This window comes from Pavona decussata, unplaced genomic scaffold, assembly GCF_977016875.1.
Source record: "Pavona decussata unplaced genomic scaffold, jaPavDecu1.1 SCAFFOLD_254, whole genome shotgun sequence".
Classification (NCBI taxonomy): domain Eukaryota; kingdom Metazoa; phylum Cnidaria; class Anthozoa; order Scleractinia; family Agariciidae; genus Pavona; species Pavona decussata.
Window position 1 is genome coordinate 3172523 of NW_028145657.1, and position 17132 is coordinate 3189654.

At 38.2% G+C, this 17132-nt stretch overlaps 1 protein-coding gene across 1 annotated transcript; it reads left to right on the forward strand.

Moving 5' to 3' along the window:
• Positions 1-6394: 6394 nt before the first annotated feature.
• LOC146456613 (zinc finger CCHC domain-containing protein 24-like) lies at positions 6395-15312 on the forward strand. Its single transcript, XM_085092672.1, has 3 exons — positions 6395-6622; positions 8053-8328; positions 12965-15312. The coding sequence occupies exons 1-3, from the start codon at positions 6500-6502 to the stop codon at positions 13247-13249; spliced, it is 684 nt and encodes a 227-aa protein (XP_084948798.1). The 5' UTR covers positions 6395-6499; the 3' UTR covers positions 13250-15312.
• The last annotated feature ends 1820 nt before the right edge of the window (positions 15313-17132 follow it).

Genomic DNA, 17132 nt, shown 5'->3' on the forward strand with positions numbered 1-17132 from the left:
GGGACGTGTTTCCCCCCTAATGAGAAAATCAGACACATCAACAAACAAGCGGTTTAAGTACTTCCTAACGATGTCATTTTATGGTTTTAAGGCGGAACACATGGTATAATTAACACAAGTGTGTTAGTACGTGCGGTGCTTTATATAGCTAATCTTAGCACTTGATATGTACATCGTGTACCCACTGATTTCTGTATCTATTCTGTGAAAACAATCAAGCGAAAACAAAACTGTAGCCTGCAGAAATCCAAAGGACGTGAGCCCACAGATATTTAAGTGAAATGTGGCCCTGTGAATTTTTGAGGGTCATAAATGTAGTGCGTGTTGGAAGCCTATTCTTGTTGGAATGACCGGAAATTTTTCATCAAAACTGGTCTTTAATTAATGACTAGAAAAGCCCTTATCATTTCCGATTATTAAAAAATGATCGGAAATGGTGAGAGGTTTCTCATTAATTAAACACCCTCTTTGTTTATGTGTATGTCATTGCTTATTAATGTTTCACAGCCTGGAACACGTAACATTGTGAATGGATAGTTTGGCGAGTCGCCGAAAAAAAAAAAAAAAAAAAGGCAAGCCATTGCCTAAGCTGCTATAGCTATTACCAGGAACTTGTTCCTGCAATGAATTGATGCTCAGTATGTATCAGCTCCAGACCACAGTTCGTAAAACTTATCATATAAATCCCTTTTACTCTCCACATCACACACACACACACACACACCCAGTGTTAATTGTCGGTTCAGTTCAGTTCTTGTTTACACGTAGATTTCATTTGATTGGCCTATGTTAATTGAAGGATCCGGAATTGGATCATGCTCCACCTCTAATCAAGGGAAACGTAAACCTGAATTTATTAAAGTACAAAAAAAACCCCGGTGTCAAGGAGGTGTTAATATTAAAGCAGAAATACAGAAGAAATGTTTTGATTAAGAAGGATTAAGATGGATAAAAAACGCGAGGAACTCTGAAACCTCACGTGGAAGCACTGAAATCCAAGACCTAATGCCCAACTATATCAACGCTACTTATGTCCAATCATTTCGATGTCCAATCACACTACCTGTATGTCCAATAAAAAACTGACATTCCCAAATTTCAATTCTACCTCAAAAACAGTGGAAGAGAGAGCCACACTGCGAAAGCCAGTTGATATCTTTATTTATTTACTTATTTATTTATTTTATCCGATTGGTTGATTTAATTTTGTGTCACATATAGGAACAGCCGGCTGTAAAGCCGAAAAATGCAAAACTGTTCTAGTTATGTAATGTTTAAAACACGAGCAGTAGTGTTTTGTCGGGATTTAAAACCACGAGGCGCAGCCGAGTGGTTTTAGACCCGATAAAACACGTGCTGCGAGGGTTTTGAACGGCTATTTCAAAAACATTCCTGGAAAAGCGTATGTCAAGAGAGTTCATAATAATGATGCTTTTGTGAACGTTGGAAATAAGCATACGAAAAAAACATTAAACACCGCATACTAATAAGGAGGAGGTTTATCGGGTTTTAAAACCACTGCACGTGATGTTTTTATCGACCATTTGATAGGTCAATGGGCTTATGAATTATTAATGAGTTTTTGAAACAGGAAATAAATATCGTTGACGACCAGGGCTTGGAGAGCCGCTCATCCTGGGTGTAAAATCACAAATGAAGCCAAACAAAGCAAAAAAAAAAAGGTATAAACTTCAGTCAGAGAACAACAGTGTTCGAGGCAAGAAAGGTAGAAAACAAAGAAAAAATGCCACAAGTTTTTAACCCGAATATCGTCCCTCGTTTCATTAACGCGAGCGAAGCAGCTATTATTTGGAGAATTCCATTGTCAGTTGAGACTTTTCAAATAGATACCAGTTTTAGTTGCCTTTATTTTGTCGATTTCTTGATTAAAAACCTTAAGTTGTGATAAGACTGCTGACAATATTTTTGGCCTGAGGCTTCTTCAATTCATTTGATCATATGCACATGTTAATTTGCGCCATACAAATATTAATTATTATTGAATGAAGTCTTCAGCAGTGATAGTTGATCACGGTAAAACTGACCAAAGGTTGCCGATTCGAAATTAAGATTTCAGTGAAAAGAAAACGAACCCAGTCAGTAACAGTCCAACCTTATCCAAGAGTTTACAACGCATTTTTTCTTCATCAATTAGGTCTCATCTCATTGGAAGACCGTTTATCGAATGTACCCGCTTTCCCATTTCTTTAATAATAATAATAATAATAATAATAATAATAATAATAATATGAAAATTCTTTATTAAAATATTCCATACAAATTGCTATTTACAAGTTAAAAGTATATAAAAAAGAGAAAGAAATGATAATAATTTATCAATTTATATAGCGCGTATTTACATATGCTGATAAATAGCGCTTTACAATCGTATATTTAAAAGAAAACGAAAATACATTACCGTAAGAATAAAATAAACTAAGTTACAAACAATAAAAATACTTCTTAAAAAGATAGGTTTTAAGTTGAGATTTAAAACTGTCAATGCAATGTTTAAAATTCATCCTTAAAACAGGCTGACACCTTTATAGCATTGGTAGATTCTCAGTATTTAATGTTTTGCAGACTAAAATGGTTAAAGCTGTGAAGCCTGAGAGATTGTTTTAATGAAAGGGCCGGGGCAAGGTTGAACGCCCTGCTGTCAAGTGCCAACAATCTATTTCTTGCTTCTCTCAACGGCAGCTAAAAAGTCTTCCAGTTTTTCAAAAAGCTGCAAGAATCGGTTCGGATTAGCTCACGGTGAGCAGAGAACGAAAATTGGATTATTAGATGTATTTAACAGAAATATATATCCGCCATATTAAAGTGCCGAAGAGGAGGTTTGGTTTTACTGTCGCAACGGAACCACCGCGTGGGACAACTTTTGCCAAATATAACCTAACTTTACCCCACTCTCTACAGAAGGACATTCAAATAAGATAACAGGTTCAGTTATCCCATGGACACGCATAGGCATTAGGTTAAATCATACCAGGCGGTAACCTAGTCAATCCATGCAGAATATGATCCTTGTTATTCCGACCTTGTACCAGTTTTGTGTTTTTCGCAAACAGCGGTTGCCTCTCTTTCCTGGGGGTCGCGTTCTGTTGCAGCTCATCAGGGCAGCTATTGGATACAAGATACCATACTGGCGCACTTCAAGTTGTTGGCACAGAAAGTTATTTAAGAAACCAAGTTGATCAAGTTCACATTTATATAACAGTTCTGGGGATCATCCAATCTTTAGAAGTACTATAATTTTGCAGTCCTTTAATCCTAGTCACTACCCACCCACCCCACCCCCCTCTTTTTCACTCTCGTAGGGCAAAACAGGCCCCAAAGGGTTAACGTTAGACGCTCAGGGCTCCACCCAAGGTAGAATTTGTTACAGGGTCTAGTAAGTGTCCAAAGCCTTATCTAGCGCTCCAATGATCAGGACAAGAATTTTTGTCCGAGTTTTAAACGGAAAAAACTTTGTCGGCTTTAGAGAAAAATCTTCAGGACACAGGGCTCGGGGAACCCCTGTTTGAAAAGTTTTAAAATTAAATACAATATCTAGATGCTGTGATAAATTCGTGTCTTCAAGTTGGGGTCAAGTGCTCGCTGCGTAATCCTTTTATTGCAACTGTAAAAATTTCTAGGAGTTATCCTAACTATTTCAAGGAGAATTAGATTAGTTGGGTCATGAACTGAGCCTTGAGGAAACGCCACTGATACACTGAATGAACAGGTATTCAGCAAAGCTAATTTGCTTCGCAGAGATTAGATTTAATTGTAATGCAGAGTGTATGAAACTTTGACTGTTTACCTTGGCCTGAGTGGGAATATTAAGAGAATGCTACCACCCAATATCACCCTCGGGGTATCTGGTAACAAGAGAGATCTGTTCTGATCAAGAAACAATTTTAATATGTTCACTGATTTCCAACTGGTTTGTCTCTACAAAAAGGCTGGCAACATATCCCGGTAAAATTATCGTAGACTGGAGTCTATACCACTTCTTGGCAAGTAAAAATCTCTGAATTATAAGTGCATGACATTTCTGTTTGCAAATTGCTTGACAGTCCAAAGTATACACCATGAACACGTGTTAGTTCCAATTGGCCTTGGCAATAGATACATTTCCGGTGTTGCTTACGTTGGCGCTTAGACAAACTCACGAGAATTTATTTTACACCCGCCACAGTCAAAATTCGACGTGTGGAGAATTCCCGCCCGGCAAGAACACAGAAAATACGAACTTTCATCTTTAGTGACCCCAGAGGGCAGTGGGTTGCAACAGATAAGGGACGAAGGCAAATTTTATCAAAAGTGGCTCTTCCTGTAAATATATATACTCCTAAAAAAAGCTTTCGTTTTGAATTTCTGAGATTTGATTTACAACTTTACATCAGTTGCTCCAGGGCGAGCCAAGGTCGGATTTTTATGTAATTATTGTGAAGTCGTTGGCTGATTTCGCAGAAGGCAAATGAGTTCACTGCCGAACTGAGCTTTAAATGGCTTACTTTTCGTTATCCTTTCCGAAACGGTGAATAAACAAATGTTGTTTATTAAACACGGAAAACTTCAGCCTCACCACTAACAAACCTGTGTGATTCGGACATGGATAATCCAAAATAATAATCGATTCAAACCACCAAGGCCGATGAACGCTAAGTGCTTTATAATAATAAGGTTTTAAATTTCCCGGGAATTTCCGGGCTTTGCCGCGCTATTCACATCATGTGAATTCGCGCGAATTAGCAGTGGATGAAACATGAAACGTCTTCGCGGGCTTTGCTTACCTGCCCTAAAATAACTTTTTGAATATCCCTACCCCTCAGGGGATCTTATGGCATAAACAGTGTTGTCTAGTCGAAGTGGTCCTACGAAATGTTTATACTTCACTAGAAAATAAAACCAGACTTGTTATTTACGCTTGCATGTGCCCTTACGAAAGGCTGAAAAACGACTGTTTACTGTTTGAATTGTCAGCCTGTTCTCGGAGCTGTTCTCTCTGAATGTTTTGCTGCTCTCGGCCGAACAAATCTTGTCAACTCAGTGGTATATAGTGACGCGTCTTTCCTGCTTAATGGCGGAACAGATTTGTTTAGCTAAGACAAGCCGCAGTTATGAGTGAAAATACCAGAGTATTTTTAAAGGATCAACAGCCCCATGCAAAGAGAATTTCCGTGAAACCTGTGCGCTATCATGATCGAAGCTTCTGGTTTGAGGTTTGTTTTGTTTTGAAGACACCAGGTTTTCTAATCAATGGAAGCGGATGCAAATGCGAGAAAATGAATAACAGGTTACTGAATGCTGAATTCCATAACAACTCTTTACTCTTTATACGTATCAGACGAAAAGGTAAATGGTTACATCATATGCTAGAAAAGAACTCGACAACGCCACAAAAACAACATTATGTACAATAGTAGTTTGAAAGTTTCCTGGTCAACGCGGAGGGTAAGAAAAAGGGGATTCTAGCTTATATTACTCCGTCAAATGTAGTTGTCGAGTATCGGAAAATGGCTAGTCATACGAATCCTCTAACTCAAATCTTTTTCAGACTGTATCAGTCAAGATGAAGATCAATATGTAAAACAAGCCAACCTGTATGTGGACCGATAATTGATTTACTATTATGTAACATGCTATCAGTTTTTTTTCGTCTTAAACAGCGGGATTACTAGCTAAGAAAATAAACAGAATTTCCTCTCATAAAGCTAAGAAAATTATTAGCAGACGAATGATATTTTGCTAGGGATTTTCTTTTGTAGTCGTCAGTTAGCCAGCGCTGCTAATACTACGATAAGCGAAGATCGCGAGCTGATGGGAAATCTTTGGGGATCAAGCGGCGACCCCTGCTGTTGAGAAAAGCTAGTTATTTGCCCGAGGTGCGTAACCAGTTCGCACGTTAATGAAAATTACATACCTCATCCAGGTTACAACAGTTGACTTATGCTAAAATGAAGATATCGATTGAAAGCAGAATATTCGACTGAATGCGAAATTACACGGAGAAAATAAGGTCGAAATAAGGCTTTCATGATGCGATATCACTTTTTGACTGACTGGGGGCTACGGCTGACAGAAGTTTTTTATCAGATTTTAATTCAATTAACGGCCTGTCTCATAGAACAAGGTCAGCAAAAATTTGAAAGGATAAAAACATAGGAACGTTGAAGACTTTGGACGCCGTAAACATGAACACTTTTTGCAAACAAATTTAGCGGGGATATCCGTTGGATTTTTCAGCAGAGTGTTTTGTTATGGTTCTGCGGTTGGCAAAGTTTGCCTGCACTTTTGAGTACCGCAGCTGAAGAATATAGATGGCTGTCCGACAGTGAAGCGCGCGTGTCCCGATGACATTTGAAACAGACAACACTCAATTCATTGGCTGATTAATACCGGAAATGCGTACCCCTCAGGGGCGCACAGTTGATGGCTATAAAAGCCATGGAAAATTATTTCGCAGACTGAATTGAAGAAGTGCAATCCACCCGCGAACGCAGTTGCGCAAATGGTCTTCCCCCGTCCCAAACAAGACTTCAGCGGAATGTCAACGCTGCTCTCTTCATCCATCTTTTCGCATCCAACTAGTAATTATCAAAACTATTTCCTCACCAACGCGGAAAATGAGAAGGTAAGTCTTAGCATATTTGAAAGCTATGCTTATCAAGTATCAAACTTGTTCGCCAACCGTCGCTTTTATCAAAGCATTTGAGAGAGTGTGTGTGTGTGAGAGAGAGCGCTACTTTTGAACATGTTGGCGTAGCAGCAAGGGATATAAAAACGAAAGCCAAAAAATGCCGTTGTGACATCGAACTTTGCTGATCGTCATAAAGATTTTATGTGATATGACATGTTGTATATGTGACACCCAATTCCAAGTTGTCGGCAAAAAATCCTTACTCGCCAGATGCCGCTAAAATTTCAATTAATGAACAACTAGTTGTTTCCTCTGATAACGCCACGAAAGGAATTCTATGTGGTTACTTGACTGTTGGCGTTTTTTCTTGCCTCAGTTGTCTGGAATTGTTTAGGTCGTTTATTCGGTTTATCTGTCATACGAATCCAATTGCTCCGTCTGGAGTCTCATGTGATCAACACACGGTGAAATATTCTACACGAGAGAGTATTGAATCATTTTGACCTCGCAGACCTTTTTGCTAGAAGCTTGTTTTTCTTTAAATAAACATCAAGCAAAAATGAAAGAGCTTGTCATATATTTTTTATGAGACTGTCACTTTCCTGTTAAACGCGTGCGGTGGCAAAAAAAATTCACGCCATATTAGTTTTTGAGCCGATCTCGCTTCTTCTTTTTCAAGGGTCCATTTACAGGTCGAGTACTCTGCTTCTTTATTTTCCTAGACGGCTTTGGCTCGGTTTTCTTCGCAGAATAAATGTTTTGAATTCCGTGTGTCGTCAATTTTTTGTACAACTTAGCTGTCAATACAGCTCACGTGATCTTTTCCTCACAGTTGGTAATTGAATTCGTTCAGGCTTGTGGCCAAACCATGCATTGCGCTCTCCTCATGCAAGTTAAGGGCCCGAGGGTAAATGAAACAATACACAGGCTATATTAAATGTAATCAATCCCTACCACCGATAAAAATAGCACTTCAAAATGTTTTTAGTCAGGTTTAAAGTTACTTCGCCAATTTCAAATGATCCAAATCAATGTTTTCTTATGTTTCTCGGTTTCATGGGAGTAAATGTTTTCAGTCCGTGAAACTGGCGCCATTTGAAGCCATCCTTCCGTATTTGGTTATAAATCCCGCCTATCTAAAATTAGATTTGCTAAGTTTTATTACAAGCTGCGATACGACTTTGCTGTTTAAGAGGTTTTTAGTATGCGATATTACCGGAAATCTTTCTAAAGATCTTCCACAACTTATTCTCGGTTAAGCTCTCCCCCCGTTAGCGCAAAAAAGTCGAGTCATGTAGCTTCTTCCTTTAGATCGGAAACTCTGAAGTGCATCCATTAAAATGAATTCTTCTGAGCAGTGACGTAAACACCCTGTCGACGTGTTGGTTTGTTGCTTTAATTTTCTTGTCTTTAATTTCTTTTAGAATTTCTTCAAATCAGCTAAGGTTGACACCGATTTTGACCTGGAGATTTTTTCCACGGACTTGTATCATCATCTAGAAGATTTAGATCCATCTCTGTACGCAGATGACCAGCAATCGTGGTCCTTGGACGATGAAGACGAATTATCCAGCCTTGCTGTGTCATTACAGAACACCTTGCTTCTTCAAAGGCAGAAGAAACGGCCCAAGCGCCCGCCAGAGGGCTACTTGTGTCATCTGTGCTTTTGTAAAGGGCATTATATCAAGGATTGTCCGCAGGTGGGTGAACTTTTGTTTTTATTGTTGTCAAACGAAAAGCGTTTGTGGAGAAAAAAAAAAGAAAAAACCAAGTGACCTTTTGACAGCTAAAACGCCAGAATTTCGTCCTCGAACGTGGGATTATAATTTATAACCGAGCATATGATTTGTTGTTACTCTATTTGCCTGATTTCCGCTTCCGGATTAAGTCTGAGTCGTCAAATCCCTCTTAAGCCTGGAGATTTTATTCTCTTGTGTACTCTTTATAGAACTATAAATAGCTTCTGTGCATTCTCAGAAAGCAACAAGAGACCCCAGCTGGCAGATGGGAGATTTACGAAGTCTCAGTCGAGTCGCAAACAAGTTATTTCAACCCAGAGACTACAGTACCAAAGTAAACAACGTTATTCATCAGCTTTTGACGGTCTTGCTGAAAGGAAACAATCAAACAAACAAACAAACAAACCAAAAACAAAACAAAACAATTAGAGTAGACATTTCACTTGCTTCCGAGTTCCACACCTCCCTCCCTCCTCCCCCCAGGCTTCTTTATCAAAACAGAGTTGCACGAACCTGATAAGGATTTACTCCTCCGTTTTTCATGTCCTTACGAATGATTTGTAGCGACGTCAGAAGGCTTCATCAAACTTTAATACAAAATTCGGGCGGAAATCATCTGAAGTGTTTCATCGTTTGATCGACTCGATCGTGGCTCGCGTTTTTGTTTTGGCAACTTGAGTGTTTAAGTCAGCTTCTTGATAAGGCGAGTAGGCAAATTTTCTTACAAACTTGCATTTTGTTGCAACGCAAATGGCACGAAAAATTGCCTCTATTGCATGCCCTCGAACGAACATGTCTCTCAACGTTTAGCTTTCAAAACGGTTTTGCACGAAGTAGAATTTGATTGTACTTTGTGCAACACTTACTGCAACAGAAGCGTTTCGAGACAGCGCCTCGTGCGTGAGTTGTGAGTCGTAATGGCGAAACAAACTGATAAAGTCACACGTAACATTGCATTGGTGTAGGACAAGCTTTAAAAGTCGTTCTGGCTACCTAAATTATTGGTTTTTCCAAACTTGAGTTCGCTTTCGTGTTTCGTTGGCCAGACGGATTTCTTATAAAATCCGATAAACAGGTTTAACACAACATTTGCCTTATGCTAAAATGAAGATATCGAATGAAAGCAGAAAGTTCGACCGAATGCGAAATTACACGGAGAAAATAGGATGGAGTTTTTGTATAGATATTTTAAAAAAATATACCGCCTGGTTACCGAGGGGGTACAAACCCATTGAGATCTCGGTATCCTAACTAGTCCACAGTCCATAGCTATATGAAAGCAGCAAATGGTTTTCTTTTTTCTTTCTTGTAGAAGAGTTTTTATCCAGTGAGTTAATTAGCAGTTATAAAGCTTTATTTCCATTCACTCATCACGAGCGTAATAAATATTGTATCGTATCATATTGTATTTATGTATTGATAATTATCGAACTGAACTTGTAATGATATTATCTTCAATGCGAGCCAGACAAAGGACATTGTTACTGCGTTCTTCGTTTTGTAATTGAGTGCTAGGGTGCTTTCGATTGACCCTATTCCGGAATAGAAATACTTACAATGATTTCTAGAAATTCGTCATAAGAGGTTTTGGAGTTACTGGAGTACAAAATCGCTCTTAAATTAAGTCATGCGTCAGCGAACGTTTGCAGAAATGCCTTCCCAAATTTACCCAAAAAGAGAAATCTAACGGCTATTGCGCCAATTCTTATTCCGGAATACGATCAATCAAACGCAACCTTAGCAATTTACGCCATTGGTAGGGCCAAATGATTCAACCTTTCTCTAACTGATTTCCGAGTTGTATTTAGATTTTAAAAATGTTTTTCTCAGCTTGTAGTTGTAGGACTGAGTTAGTGAATACCTCCCGTCAGGCGACAACGTTGAGTATTCACTCGAAAAAAGAAAAACGAAAGGTTTTTATTTCACGACTTGGGTGGCTTTCGATCTGTGCTTGTTATGTTGAACTTCAGAGCTCGGTTGGTAACGAAATTGTTGAACTTGTAAATAATTACGGAAATTTTCTTGGATAGACAGTCGGAGACCAGTAAACTTGTTTTGAGAGTAAACTGGCTATCGTTGAATACAGTTTTTTTTTATTGAAAACCTAATATATAACGATTTACATGTGATTTTAGGGGAAAAAAAGGTCGTTTTGTATTTTAACCTCTATATTCGTTGGTCTCTAATATCTCAGAATTAATCTTGTTGAGCTGATGAAATCGTATCGATCAGTTATCTTGAAACAAGAGAAAGCATAATTTTAAGTCTCCAAATATTTTTTTTTGTCTGGCCTTAGTCCAACGAAGCGCAGCTTGAAATTCAAAACAAATACGGTGTATGGTTTTTCTTACGACATTTAAACTTCCGACGTACGTAAATATGGATTTTCTTGTCACTGTTTAATATTCCCGAGCTCTAGTCTCTCATATTTCAGGGTGATAAAGGGTATTTCCGTGATTCGTGAATGGCCTTCATTTTTTCCCCCGTGAAACGTGCTGTTGCCTTCGCCTGGATTTGCCACTATGAAAGAAAGAGGAGCTAACAGGAGAGCCCTATCCGAATAGTGTAATGCACTCTTTACTTTGTGTGCGGCCTACTTTGGAAAAGTTGGAAAGACAAAACTTAGAAGAGTTAACTGAAAACTGGATCATTGTATAATGAAATTCCAGGGATTTGATTGGCTTATCGGCCATGGTATATGAGCCATTATACCATGCCAGAGAAATAGAGATCATTAAATTGTCTTCTGCGGGTTAGTCTTGCAAAGCGAAATCAGCAAGATCTAGCTAGCTGAATATTTCTTGATTATTTCAATAAAACAAATATTCCACTCGCGCTTGATGGATATGAGGTGGTCGAGATGATTAATTAGCCAACTCGGCGCTATGCGCCTCATTGGCTATCTATCCAACGCGCGCTCGTGGAATAATTGTTAATTATTGTCCAAAAACAATATGATCTAATTTTGTCGCTTTTAAGGCATGCATACCGGGAAACATTTAGCAAAAAATGCATTTGTTGACCTTGAAGAAGCTTCAGATGTTCCAGTTTCAAGCTAAAGAATGTTGCGTCTTCAGTTCCAGCAGCGTGTTCACCAAAGCATAAAATAACCTTCGTGGTGGTCTAAGAAGGACAAAAAAAAAAACTTTAAAACTCGGTCCCAATAATCATCAAGACAACAAACTCAAGGTTTCCTGGCATAACATTATGTCCCAAGGTTATCATATAGTGTTACCTCAATAGTAGGGAATTTTCCAGAGATTCAATTTCGGCTAATTATTAGAAACCATAAAAGGCCACGTAAGGCAAACAGGAAAGCGACCTTGAACTATAGCCGATAGGAATAAAAATTTTAAAAATGTTAATTTGATTTTTGCCTTAGAGCGAGTTTCCACTTAAAATAATGAACTTAAGCAATGAACTATAACCTGTACCCTATAGCTGTAACTGCGTTTGTTATTAAACTTATATATTAGCTTTCTCTATTGAATTGAAAGATTTATCGACATGCGACAGAATCTCACTATTTCCATTATAATTACATCTTGTATACCGAGCATAAGCCTAAAAGCACTGAAGTCTAAGCGGCTTAATTTGTGATTCAGCGTTGATAACACGAAAATTCTGAGAGCTAATTCAGGCAAAATATCAACTCCTTGCTTTTTGTCTTGGCAAAGTTTGGAGTTTTTTTGCGGAGACCTAAAAGCTTCACGTTGTATCAGAAAGTTTATGTTTTCTAATTCATAGTTAATGAATAATTTTCGGTATCACGCTAACAACGACATTAACTTTTTATTTTAACGCCAGAAACAGTAAGGTAGATCTTAAAGATCTTAAAACTCGATTAGGAAAACAAAACTAACGAATCAAATCATATGCGAATGTACCGTAACCACTTTAGGTTATTTTAGTTTGACCGCGGTTGACAGGCTAAGCAACATTGCGCCACCGTTTCCAGTCCCTTTCGGGCGAAGAAATTAAAAATTCTAAAATATGACATTTCATGCACCATTTCCAAGTTGCTGTGAACCTCATTATGAAAGCGAGGCTAAGTGCAAAGCTTGTCATATGGAAATTTAGTTTTAGAAACTTTACACTTAGCCTCGCTTTCATAACGAGGTTCAAAGAGACTTGGAAATGACCTATTGTTTCCGGTGCATTTTAGTGGGGTTGCACATAATCTACTATCCTCCGCAGACGTTCTTCCACGAAGGATCTAAGTCTGGTAAAAATCGCACACCTAAAAGTGAAACGGACTACAGTGGCGGTCAAGGGAGTGAGTGACAGGCTTTCCCTTCACCCAATCCCCAACGTTTTAAGAATATCAAAATGGCAGCCAAACAAATAATCAGCACTCGTCCACGAAAAATAAAAAAGAACAAACCTGACTGCAGGCTGTATTCTTATCTGTAAATTGAATTACTGTATATTATGGGTGAGATGTATAATTATAGGTTTTTTATTGGGATTCCGAATCAAGCAGCCCATTCACTTGGCTGTGAAGTTGTCATCCCAGCAGGATGGGGAATTGGGTGCCGACACACTGTAGTTGTTTGTTATATATTTATTCATGGTTTACTGCTTGTTCCTTTTTCAGGCCAGACCAAAAGGCGAAGGCCTCACTCCGTACCAAGGAAAGAAAAGATGCTTTGGAGAGTTCAAGTGCCCACTGTGCAAACGAAAGTGGATGAGTGGAAATAGCTGGGCGAACACAGGGCAACAATGCATCAAGTGTTACATCAACGTATATCCACACAAGCAGAGACCGCTGGACAAACCTGATGGGCTCGACGTATCGGATCAGACAAAGGAACATCCTCAAGATCTCTGTGAGAAGTGCAAGGGTCTGGGCTACTATTGCCGCAGAGCACAACAGAGTTAAGATGTGCAGGCGTTTTAAATTCACTCAGGATTAATGACCTTTAAATAATTGGGTTAATCAACTGAAAGCAGTTTCCTTCGATAGATTTGTTTTATTTAGTGCTTTCAAAGTAGCAAATATTGTGTAAGAAGCCCTACTCAAGACAGTTTAAAATTTATCTTCATTCACCTCCACTTATGCTCTCCATAGATTGGGGGACACGGGTAGATATCGGGGCGAGGTAATTCACCGACACTGAGGTGAATAAGTTTTTTAGTATATAGCAAACCAGTGGATAGCAAACCTCAATTAGTCACAAATTGGCACGGAAAAACTCGCGAGCGAAATCCACGACAATGCCTACCTCGTACTCTGGTTCTGGTACTTTCTGATCGAGGGCAAGCTTGGGAACGAATTCACCAGGCGCGCAAAGCAGCTTCCCATGTTTCCTTGCGCTCGCAACTTACCGCCAGTAGCCGGTGAATAGCAAATACTATAGCCAATCAGAGCGCACGAGAAACACTCTCCATCGGTTTGATGTATGCTAAGTTTAATTATTAGCTACCAAGTAGCTGTGAATTTTTGTTTACCTAAACAAAGAGAATGGTCATCTTTTGATCTCATTCTCCGTATTTTAACTTTATGCTACCATCAGATTTGGAAATATTGTTTATAGATATAGATATTAATTTGGAATCGTGGAATGATAAATGCATCCCTACAAGTTCTCTAAAACAATGTAAAGTATTGCATAGACGATAAAACGTGGGAAAAAGTTATCTTCTAGCCTCACCGGCCGCATTGAAACCTAATTGTCATATTTATGTGGACCATTTAATATTCTGTTATAATTATCAGACTAAGATTACTTTAGCCATCAAGGAAATAGTATAGATAATGATCAGTATAAAAGAAACTTGTTTTCATTTCTGGTGATAAGACAGAAGTTTTTATAGAGACAAACTTAACGGAGTGTAAAGGCTTGCCATCTTTCTTGACAAGTCCAAAAAATATTTTACAGTTTAAATGTCGTTTATTACGACATTATATAATCGTGATATTTTCTACTCATATGAAATATTATTGACTAAATATTCCGGAGAAATATTACATTTATGACAGAATTCGTTTCAAAGATGAGCAAATATATTTGTAGATTAACAACAAAGATATAATAAGACGTTCCCGAATTATGTCTAGCATATTTTACATTGGACGACTGAGCTTCGTCTATCCGCCACAAAAAATTAGGTTTACATTTTAAATTCATAGAGTTAATTTGTTTTACATGCAAATTTAATATATTTTTGTGAATGGAATCTACGAAGTATAGAGTTGTATTCATTTCTTGGCCTTAAACACCGGGGTTATACACATTTTTCCAATAATGTACTTAGTATTTTCAGCCAGATGTTTTTATGATTGTAATCTTTGTAATTGTGTATGAGTGTAAAAAAATGATAGTAACCTGGTTTAGATTTTAGTGGAAAAGCTCTTTGCATGACGTAAAGATGTTATTGAAATTATATTGAAAACGTACATTGTTGAGCCGGTAGGCATTTAGAGCCTATTTAGTTATATGGGTCAAGATCAGTGCTCAATTGAGCTCTGCAAGTATGACGTCAGTGACAGAGCCAGCCAATTTGGCGGCAAAAATTTGAATGGCCTCATTATAACCCACCAATCAAAAATATACAACTATTGCCAAACGCGGAAGCATGTAGCTGACTCAAATCGTGCTGTCAACCTAATTGATTGTTTGAAGACAACCTTTTCGTAGTGATGGCAATTATTTTAAGCCAAATAGTAGAACGCAACCGCGTTCAACGTGGATGTCATTCGACGGCACTCTATCAACATTTGAAACGCCACACGTTTTAGTGTGTGCAGAAATTGAGAGAGAGTCTAATTTGAAATGTTGTTATAAGATGTATCAATTATTTTAAAAGCTGCTGGGAGATATTTAGCGCTATTATTTGCTTTTGTCAAAGACGAGGCCATCTCAGAGTAAGAAACAAGAAAATATTGTTGTAGTGTATAACTTGTTATTGCAAATAAAATTGTGGGAAAGTCTTCCACTAAAATTCTGCTTTTTCTCTTTATTTATACTCCCTTTTAAAGTTTCAGTTCACCTTGTCCAAAAAACCCCAGTCTCCCGGAATTAGACCAGGAGCCTCTTTTTAGCAGGAAGAAACTGGCTAATTCTTGGTTTTTGACCGATAATGAACTAATTTTTGAATCGTGACACGAGGGGGTGCCTTTTAGTGATGACCGCAGGAAATTTTCCCTGGCCTCTGAATTTACCGTATGAAATAAACGATAAAGATGTTTATTAGCTAGAGACTGAGGTGCATGCTTTGAAATGAGCCAACCTGAGCATACCCCATCGGAAAAGAGTTGAGCTGCGTCATTCTGTTAACAGGGAAATTGAATTTTCGCCGCCGCCCACCACACTCCTGACTATATAAAGAGGAAAAGCGAAGATGGGATCAGCCATCAGTACACAACCTCCCCCCCTCTCTCTCTCTCTCTCTCTCTCTCTCTCTCTCTCTCTAAAGATTGAAAGTCGGGCACTTTTTTCACTTTCAAGTCTCTCGTTTATAACTTCAACAGGATGCGTTGGTTGGCATTTTCCTTCCGTATAAATGAAGAATATTCAATGTATTATAACATGTTAAAACTATACCTGCTCATCATTGAAATTAAATTATATACGATTTTTTTTCTTCCGTGCCGGCAGCAAAAGTGCCCCACGCCTTGGAAAGCCCAAATTAACACAATTTTTGTTCGTTTTTCCGTGGCTAACATGATATCCAGGCCTTTAGACATTTTCTTTGCTTTCTCTCGCTTTCCAAAATTTAATCTCTTCAGAAAAAATTTGAGTAAAAAAAATCGCATGAGTTCATATACATCTTCATAGACTTGTGAACTTTTCTTGACATCAAAAATCAACGCAACATGAATTTTGAGCGCTTTGGTTGATAATTTTTAAAACAGGCAAACGTTCGAGCTCAAAAGGGTTAAAAACATCTACAGAAACACTTCAGCCTTATTTTCCAAATCCAAGTTTGTAGGAAAAAGCCATTCATTATTTTATTTTCATTTTTTTTTTCATTGTGGGCTTCTACCGTTAGTCCGAGTTACAAAAGTGCCCTATTTAGAAACGGAGCAAAAAACGGAAGAATCAGTGTGTCTTCGTACGCCTTTCAAAAATATTCATTTTTCCCAATACATTTACATGGAGACGGTTAATTCCAAATTAATTTGTGGGCTTTTTATGGCAGATTTACTGGCTTATTCTTTCGAAAACATTTTCGGGCACTTTTGCAACGGTCCCAAACTTGAAGCAATTCTTAAAGTACACTAAGAGCTGAGATAGTTACTTAAGATTTAAAACTTATTTAACTGAAAGAAACGATATTACTCTGCCGTTCTCGGCCTTTTTGCATCTACCGATAGTCCGACTTACAAAAGTGCCCTCGCTAAAAACGGAAGAATTAGCGTCTTCGAACGATTTTGCAGAAAATTTCTAATTTTGCTCACTACAATTACATGGAGGCGGTTAATGCTTAGCTGTTTTTATGAAGTTAATCGCCATTTATCACTGATCCACCTTTTTCGGAAAAGTTTTAGAGTGCTTTTGTAACGGTCCCAACCTTGACGCAATTGTTGATGTACACGTGGGCAGAAAAATTTACTCGAGCTTTAAAGCTTTTTAACTTGAAAAAATTATATTACAGCTCTTTTTCCGCCCTTTTATATCCGGTATTTAATAAGAGCTATTATTATATGGCCGTGTCTCAAAAGGACTGGAAACGATCAAATTCAAGAACCTGATTGGCTTAAATTGATATTGACGGCGGTCTAGATTTTCCCATCTAGACCGGCATCTAGACCGATTTAA

Bases quoted from the DNA above. Each gene is read 5' to 3' on its own strand.
- LOC146456613 (XM_085092672.1), top strand. From the start codon at position 6,500: ATGGTCTTCCCCCGTCCCAAACAAGACTTCAGCGGAATGTCAACGCTG. The intron at 6,623-8,052 runs GTAAGTCTTAGC...AATTTCTTTTAG, and splicing joins CCAACGCGGAAAATGAGAAG to AATTTCTTCAAATCAGCTAA. The intron at 8,329-12,964 runs GTGGGTGAACTT...TTCCTTTTTCAG, and splicing joins ATATCAAGGATTGTCCGCAG to GCCAGACCAAAAGGCGAAGG.